The sequence below is a fragment of the Pterocles gutturalis genome, unplaced genomic scaffold (genome assembly GCF_000699245.1).
Source record: "Pterocles gutturalis isolate BGI_N339 unplaced genomic scaffold, ASM69924v1 scaffold5588, whole genome shotgun sequence".
NCBI classification, from domain to species: domain Eukaryota; kingdom Metazoa; phylum Chordata; class Aves; order Pterocliformes; family Pteroclidae; genus Pterocles; species Pterocles gutturalis.
Genome location: NW_010122840.1, coordinates 1 through 9,111, shown reverse-complemented (window position 1 = coordinate 9,111; position 9,111 = coordinate 1). Strand labels below are relative to the sequence as shown.

The window sequence follows — 9,111 nt, the reverse complement described above, 5'->3', positions numbered from 1 at the left end:
CAAGACTACACATTAGACCCTTGCTTTCATAACCATAGATGTTTTCAGAACTATTGAAAATAGCTGATTCCTCTGTGGTGATGGGTAACCAAGGCTGGGTACACAAAGAATGGAAAGGAGCAACATAACTGTCTCATGTCTTGGGAGTAGTTGAAACCATCTGAAGACCACCTTAATGATCTGCTACTGGGATGTGTCATATTGTGAAAGCTAAATAATCTTTGTTGAACTGACTATGCAGATTTTAATGCTTTATCTATTTCCATCAGTGTATATATGTTTTTCTCTCCTTTGATTTGCTTTCTTACCTATTTGTTATGAATACTGTCCTGTGTTTAGACTTCCAGAAGCAAATTTTGAAAGCTAATTAGATATGGAACAATTTGAGTGAAAATCCTATGTGGAAGCCAGATCCTTCATTAACAATGACACAGAACTATATGATAAATGAAGTAAAGAAACCTGCATGTTTTAGTTATTTATCTAAGACAATAATGTGCATTGCCTCAATCATCTGGAAGAGGGGGTAGTGTTGAGTAACTTCTCCTGTGTTCAGTGCTCAGCAAAATCTGACATTTGCAACTAAGTGCTACTGTCATAAATGAAGAAGTAAGCTGCAGTTTTCAAGACTGGCTGTGAGAGCCCTGCTTAAGCAACAAGTCCTAGACTATTTCTGCTAGTTGACAGAATGAGGAACACTTCTGCAGCAATGAGATCTTGGGGTTACGGGCAGTGAACAGAGGCATTACTGAATGAATTTGTAAAGAAGGCTTCAGAGCAGTAGTTTTCTCTTTTTATATCCAAGTATTTTTATTGAGGTTGAGACAAAGATGATCTTGGAAGAAAAAAAAAAGTGTAACAATGTAATAGATCTTGGGTACTATAATATATAAAATAATTCACTGGCAATTTTTGTTAATACATAAACCCCTCAGAAGCAAGTCAGACTGCTTTTGTCAACAAAGTTAGAGTTTGGGAGCTGATTTGGATTTTACATTAAGATAAATATGAAGGGATACTACTGGGGATATACCACGGATGCACAGCTGAGCTGATATCAGAATTGGACTTAATGGTTTCAGCTTGAAGCTCTCCTTGTAACTAAGGACAGCATTTGACATTTAATCAGGATGTTTTAGCTGTAATATGTCAAAAAGAGCTTGCAATACTTTTCACCAGTTAAGTACAGTTGTTTAATCTAATATCTGGCTTTACTTTATTATATGAAAGGATTCCAAGAGGTATGTTTTTGTTTTCAAATTCAAATATTGCTTAAAATAAATATTGAAATGTAAACCTACAGTATTAGGAACCTAAATAAAAGAACCTTTGGCCATAATGAAGAAAAAGGATACAATATTAATTACTAATACAAATTAAACAGAAGAGGTTATCTGCATTGTTCCAAATGAGAGAAATTAAGAACTGCATACTGGTGTTTTACATTCCCTAAAATTGTAGTATTCTGCAAGGTTTTCTAGCTGTGAGAAAACAATCCTGATGCACGTACTGTTCTCTTCGGGAGGAACTGGATCAGGTCCTTTGTGACCAGTTCTGCTTATTTACACTCCCATATACTGTTTAGCTTTAATGTGTTGCATGGTTAAAGGAGAATCAGGAATTCAGCCCAGTCTTCCTTAAATTCTTGCTAGACTTTATGTTAATTTAATGCCTTATTTCTCCAGTTACCTAATACAAAGCATGATTTCACTGTCATTAAAGATCAGCCTGTTTCCTGTTTTCATATTCTTCTCACTGTTATTATTCTTCTCATTGAAGTCTCCTTTCTAGTCATAATGAACACTTAGAGCATTTCATTGGGAAAAATGAGGAGTTAAACACTTTCTGTTTCCCTAATCAAGACCCTGCCATTATCATCACTGAAAGCCAGAAAAACAGGTGAAGAATGACAGAATTACATGAAAGGTAAAAAGGGCACTGCCAAAGTGATTTTGTGATCACAGTCAGTTATAATAATACACTGAATGTTGGCAAGCAATCTAATTGCATACTAAAGCCTGCTGTGTAAACTCAGTTACTAGTTGCATTACATAATGCTGATGCTCAATTGCATCAGTCACAGTTGAGCATAATATGAATAGAAATTTGGAAAAGTCTCTGATTGTCATTGTGGAATAATTCATATAACTTGTCAGCATGTCAGTTTTCAATTTAATTTGATAGTTTTGAAACAGAAAACCACAGTGACTCAATTCTAGAAGAAAAAGTAACCTAGAAAGAAATCACGTGTTTTGCAAATGGAGAGAAGAAAACAAAAGTAGGATAAATTTTTATTCTATCACTTTTGACAGTATCCTTTTAAAGGGAAGGCTAAACTAAATTCTAAAGGCCAAATTTTCTTCTCATTCACATCACAATAGCTCCAGAGTAGTCCTAAAAACTTCCACAGAATTACTCCAGATCTACACAAACATTAATAGCAGCAGAAGCTGGCTTTTCAAGCCTAGCTGTTTCACAATAGGAACACATTTTAATAAGTGAGATATAAAATAAAATAGTTTGGGTTTTTTATACCATTAAATTAGATGTGCAATATCACAGGGAAAGGATGATTCCTCTTTTGGTCGCAGATAAGCTACTTTCAGAAAACAGGTGCGACAAGAGTAAGACGGAAAGCTCAGAACAATCTTTGAATTAAGAATGTGTTCAGTATACACACTTGGTTTCTTCCCATACCACATATTCTTATCCTGAAATCTGTATTTTACATAAATGGAGGAAAATAGGACATGTAAAATTGATCTGAAGGCTAAATTAAATGTTTCCTGCAGTGACCTGTTTGAGGAACAGAAGGAAGGGGAAGAAGGAAGGCTGAGACTGGTGCAATTCAAAGAACAAAGACATTAAGTGACAGCCCAAAAAAAGTATCAGAGGTCTTCCAACAGGAGGTATGCTGTTCACATCCATCTCACCCTCTGGTAACACCTTCTCCCTAGCTCTTTCCATTGATTCACGTTATTTCTATATTTGTTGAAATGGTTCACACTGTTTCACTGTTATTATTTTACCTATCCACGCTTGTCTCTGCCAGTCTGTTATTCATAATTGCTAAGGCTCCAACCCCACCAGAGAATCCATTTTGCTTTGAATTAGAGCTCATTTGCCTTGGATAGCCATTAGCAGTTTCTGACAGCTGTTTCTGCATGATGGCCAGTGAGACTTTATTGGAGGCCAAGAAGTCTTTCATGGAGATCATCTCCCCTGACAGCCGGCGTCCGTCTGTGTCACTCTCATTGACAATATCAGTCTCAATGGAGATGTTTCTCCGGCTGCGCACATTTCCCGGCATTACCACGTTCCTCCGTGAACGAAATAATTTTCTTTGGCATCTGTGGCAGCACCTGCAGTCCAGCTTCTTTAATATCCAGTTTATGGATTGTTTGATAACAATAGAGATCACGTTAAATAAGGAATAGATGCAGCACACCCCCATGAGTATGAAGACAAAATTGCCAAAGCGGTAGAGGCCTTGGCTCTCATACTTGATGTTCTGGCTACTGACCAGATCACCGAAACCAATGGTGCTGAAGGCCACGAAGCAGAAGTAAAGTGAGTCAAAGTAACTCCACCCTTCAATTGGTGTGTACATTGCAGAGGCACAGCAGGAAATGATGAGTGATGCTACACATAAAATCAGCATGACGTAGTACACAGAGGGCTTCCAGCCTGCCAGGCTGTCTGCCTCGGAGGTCCCCGAGCCCCGCCGGCTGTTGTGGGGGAGGACCCCTTTCCTCCTCAGCTGTCTTTCATGGCAGGACTTCATGACGTAGGCTATGACAGTGATCAAGCGCTCCAGGAACAGGTTGAAGAACAAAATGGTCCCTGCACATCCTATAAGGCCGTAAAATATCAGAAAGATTTTGCCTCCAACAGTGGCTGGGGTGGTCATGCCAAACCCTGGAAGACAAAACAGAACAGCTGAAAAAAATAAACCTGTAGTTACCACGTCAGGAGTTTTGTTACAGAAAGAACTGGCAGCAAATCCCCGTGGCACACACCAGCTCTGGAAAAAAGTGAGGACACTCTCCCAAACTGTTACCTACTTGTGCTTGACCTTGTCCTAGCAGTAAGGAGAAGAAAACTCATGCCAGCATTTCCTCCAGAATCACAATGAAACACAAAGTAGAAGAAAACACACTGGAAACACAAGAGAGCTTAGTGAAGGTCTGAATTTTGGTCTGGTTGCTAGGCTTGCTCCATCCCTCTTTGTGCCCTGGATCATTTCGAGGCTTCGGGGTTATCGCACCCCTTCTTCCTTCTCTCTTATGTTGCTCTGCACCACGGGTCTGACCCAGGAGTGGCTCTTACCTCACAGAGGTCTGTCCCCACCAGATCTTTGTAACCCAAGGTGGAATCTTTCTGAGCCTCACTTAGCTCCTGCTGTAAGCACGGGTGGCACATCAGCCAGTGCCGAGCCCCCACCCCAGCCCAGACTGGGAGTGCACACCAGATGCAGACATTAGGGCTGCCCTGTGTCTCACCCTGGTTTTGGTTGTCCATTATCAGCCCTCTGTTAAATCACCATTGCTTAAGTTTTCCTATTTCTCTGTGTCCCACTCCACAGCTCAAATCTGTATGTGAGTCTTTCAACTAAGGTCTCCTCAGCTCTCATGCCCTGTCATGGGATTTCTCAAGGCAGAGGTGCTTCAGTCTTCTCTCAAATCCCTTCCTTCCTAAAGCCTGCAAATAGTAATTTTGTTTTGGTTACAACTATTGATAAGACAATCTTGCTTTACCAAGATATTACTAAAGAATAAAAAGCATGTCCAGAACATCATTAGGCAAACTGAAGTAACACTCATGATAAATAACTTTGCTGCTGTTTTATTAGGATTAATAAGGGATTACATAACTGATCAATCCAGTCAAAGCACTCTTGCTGAGAGGACAAAAAATCATGTTGGACAAGAGATGCTTTTATTTGTTTCCCTCGCTTTGTAATTGTGAGATGCTAATTATGAAATAAAGACATTAGTCTCTGGGAAATAAAGGAAATCATATTTGGTGTGATATTCTTCTGCTTTGGAGACAGACAATTGCAATGCGAAGAGATCATGTTTCCAACAGAGCTGAACTGCACTCATCTTCCCTTCACTGGAAACCTGCTACCAGCACAGGATCCTCTCCAGCACTGCTTCTGCCATATGCAGTTAAGTGACAGCCCTCGTCTTCACCCGTCTGGCACAACCCCCAAGTGTGGGCTCTCAAGGGTTGCTGCATCTTCACCTGCATCCACAGACAAACCACAGCATCCAGAGGACCTACAGGAGCCACAAACCTCCCCATCAAATTTCTGTGCTAGAGAGAGCTGGACTGCAGCTCTGCCATGGGGAACAGCACGAGACAAACCACATAGACAAAACCTTCTTCGTGGCAAGAACTTTTTGCCATTGTTCTCCTTGGCACACAAATATTTCCACTCACTTTCTACCTTCCCCTTCTGCTCCATGATCTGATCTCCCTGTAATCCTAGTCTGGATGCTTATTTTCTGTGCAGTCTGGTTTATATGCAAGTCATGACCTCCACCCTGTGGACAGACACGTGAAGACCGATGGACGAGGGGAACCTCTCTGTAGCAGGTGGGATCTGCCCAAAGCAGCCGCGGCTGCTGGCTGGGCAGAGAAGAAAGGTGGGGAGCCTCTGGCACAGTGCGAAGGGCAGCGGGGAGCAGCATGTATATCTCACAGCATAAAGCAAATGTCCTGGGAAGAGAAATGTAGTTCAGGCTCACATCCCCAGCGCGGCTTTACGCCTTTGCCCTGCTTCCCACAGGCCCCTCTTGGGATCCTGCCAGTGGCATCACGGCTAGAGCCTGAGCTCCTCAGGTTCGTTTGTTTAGTCAACTGGATTTTATCGCAGATCTATGTGGGTAAAAACCCACTAGCAAAGACTTTACAAAGGCACCCAAACAGGCATGACGGGAAATGCATGCTGAACTATAAATACCAAAAGATGCAGAACATTGATCCAGAGAGACAGTGAGGCTCTGACTGTGACTCTGTCTGTTGTTAGCTCCTCCTCTTCAGCAGAGGCACTCTTTTGGCTTCCTGCAGTAAATGCAATTTTTTGTTCATTTTTTCTATTTACAAATCTCAACATGTAGCAATCAATACTAACATTTCCAAAGAAGCACTAAAATGGAAAATCTAAAAGCCGGATAAAGGTATTAATTTAACAAGTATTTTACTTCAAAGATCATTTGTCAAAAATGAGCTATAAGCTTTTAGTTCCAGAAATAATTTTAATTCTTGAAATGCCTTGTATTTCCATGTATTGGGCCACACTATGCTTAGTTAACTTTGGCCATCACAGTATTACACTTGAGATTGATTTCGGATGCTGTATTTAGAGTGGGACTTGTTTGACAGTAAGTACATTTTTCTTGAAATGGATTCCTGGAGTGTTTGAAATATTCATAAATCCAATTAAATCTGGTGAGTTGTTTCAGCCAGGAAGTGCAAGAGGGCAAAATTGTAAAAGGCTAAAACAGTTGAAATGAAACTAAATGTTCTCTTTTGGCATTTTCATGATAAAACATTTTGTTTCAAAATATCAATCACCTTTCGGTTAAAAAAAAAAAATCAGAAGTAAAAAAAATGGGAAAAAATACTTTGAAAAATCTTTCAGATTTTTATAAATTTCATAATCTGATCTTAAAATGGAACACAATATTTCACTAATGATCAAATCAAACCTATAGAAAATGTCATTATATTTTATCCTTCTGGAAGACTTAAAAAAATCTGTTCCTCTACAACTTCAGGTTTTTTTCCTATTTTTTTGCTGGCCAACAAACTAGAAAGGCACTGCTCATTAATCTCTACTACAAAGTGAATTATTTCAAAAACCCTTTTCATAAAAGAGCCCTGCAAACACTAGCTGGAAGTAAATTCTTATCCTTGGTGGGATCTGCCTCTTTTTCCCCCAAATTTCTGTATGGAAAAATGTTGCTCATTTATGGACAAAAAGGTATAGCAATAGGATTTTCTCTTGTTTTAGTAAAATTACCAATGATCTTGCACTGTGCAAACACAGAGGATTTATGGATAAGTCAATTCTTCCATGAGGCCAGTGAAAGCTCTCACACCAAAACTCTCCCCTCTGACCTAAGGACACTGAAATAAGCCTGTGGTCTGTGTGCTGGGATCATATGCATTACTCTAGCACCACAGGAGCCGTGGGCTGTTGTCTCTGAAAGCAAACACAATGCTCAGCAAGGCAATGCCTGTCCTGGGGGCAGATATCTCCATAAGCTCTGGAGGTATGGAGGTATCTCCATTCGTCCCTACTGCATCCTGGACCCAGTCAGGGCTTGTGGTGGCTCTTTTGCGTGGAGAGACGTGAGCGAAGGCTGGTGCAGCGCCAGGTGACATCTCCACCAAGTCATAGCATTAGTGTCTCACCATATATTTTCCAGAAGATTGATGAGACACTAGCAAAAGCAGTATTTTTCCCTTCTCTTCTGCTTCAGATACTCTACTGGGCAAGGGACTAAAAAACATGGATTCCTTACTTTGCTTGTAAAATGCCTTTTTTTCCTTTCATTACAGAAAAGGAGAATGGAGTCTGTGGTGCCACTACAGCATTTAAAAACTGAAATACTGTAGCTTTTTTTTTTTTTTTTTTTTTCCTAAATGTAATGTGAAAAAATGCCTGGCAGGTCTCTCCATTGCAGCTGAGGATTTCTCTGACATGCCACATGAGATGCTGCGTACCTGACAAAACGACCTAGCGAGGAATAGGCCATGAGGTATCTGAATTACTATTAATGTCCTTGATTGAGGCAGCATTTTTATTATTTTATTATTTTTGTGCGACATGACTTCCCTCTGCAAAAGCCATGTCACCTTTTTGAACGTCCCAACCAATTACATTCTTGTTTACACTTTCCTAATGTGCCTCTGTGGAAGACAGATTTACTGGCTTATTGTTTCCACAAACATTTTTGCCACCTTTTCTACAGATTGTTGTTACATTTGCTATAATTTCTTCTCTGTGCACCAAAACTGATTTTAGGCTATAAACCACACTGAGTCAAGCAGCAGTTTCATATTTGAGTACTTTTATAAATCCTGCATGAAAAACTTCAGCCCTAGCAGTTTGAAAGAGATCATTCAAATAGGAGAAGTAGAGGAGAAACCAACAGTCAAATATATAGAAGGGAAACAACTTAAGTGTGCAATTAGAGCAGCAGTCTGATCCATGCAGCAAAACAGTGAAAGAGCAAGTAGTTAAAATGGCAGACTGGGAAGTAAATACAGAATGAAATTAAATTATGAAATCATACAAAAGTGAAATAAAAGCAGTGACTGAGACTTGGAAATTATGTGAAAAAAAAGGAGACTGCTTCTTGTGATGAAGAAATAAAAACAGGAAAGAACCCCAGGAAAAAAACCGTTAGTGATAATTTTTTATAGTATGAGGGAATGCTGATGAAATTCAGTGAACTTTATTTTACAAATTGGATAACATTTCTTGAAAAAGAGTTATTTCAAGTAGAAATCAAGATTATAGTTAATCAAATAGGAATCAGATCATTCTGAGTTTGGAAAACTGAATGTTTTTAAGGTAGTGAAAAGTGTTTCAATTGATTTGTTAGATATGTCTGCGAATATGGCACTATATTATCACCATTGGTAGATAATGCATGACAAACCCTAACTTTACCAGCCCAGCAATGAAGAAGGCCTCCTTAGTAAAAATTTCAGATTTCTATTCTGAAATCAGTATGATACTGACTGCCTGTGTCTCATGATCCATAGATTAATCTTTCCTAATATTCAGCTGAACTGAGCAACTACATCCCTTGTCATTTCAATTTTCCTTCAATTATTGTGGGTTTTTTCCACATGCCACTTAAGCAAGGATTCTGATTTGTTTGTCATACTAATTCTGAATTTCTCTGTAGCAGACCTACATTTTCAGAAGTTGGAAGGAATTTAAACACCAAGTATAGTCAGTAGAAGTTTTCTGAAGCACTGCATACCTCCTATGCAAAACAACTTTGCCTTGGCAGCAAAACTTCTGTCTTGCAGATTGTTATTGCAAAGTGCTCTAAAATCCACCTGTATGTCCAGGTTATATTGTAT

The 9,111-nt window shown here is 39.5% G+C and overlaps 1 protein-coding gene across 1 annotated transcript; it reads right to left on the bottom strand.

Annotated features, from left to right (window-relative positions):
• Positions 1-3,025: 3,025 nt before the first annotated feature.
• On the bottom strand, positions 3,026-3,918 carry KCNK13 (potassium channel, subfamily K, member 13; the record flags this gene model as incomplete). The annotated part of the gene is made up of 1 exon (XM_010077656.1): positions 3,026-3,918. A coding segment is annotated over one exon (893 nt), but the record flags the coding sequence as incomplete, so codon positions are not given.
• Between the last annotated feature and the right edge of the window lie 5,193 nt (positions 3,919-9,111).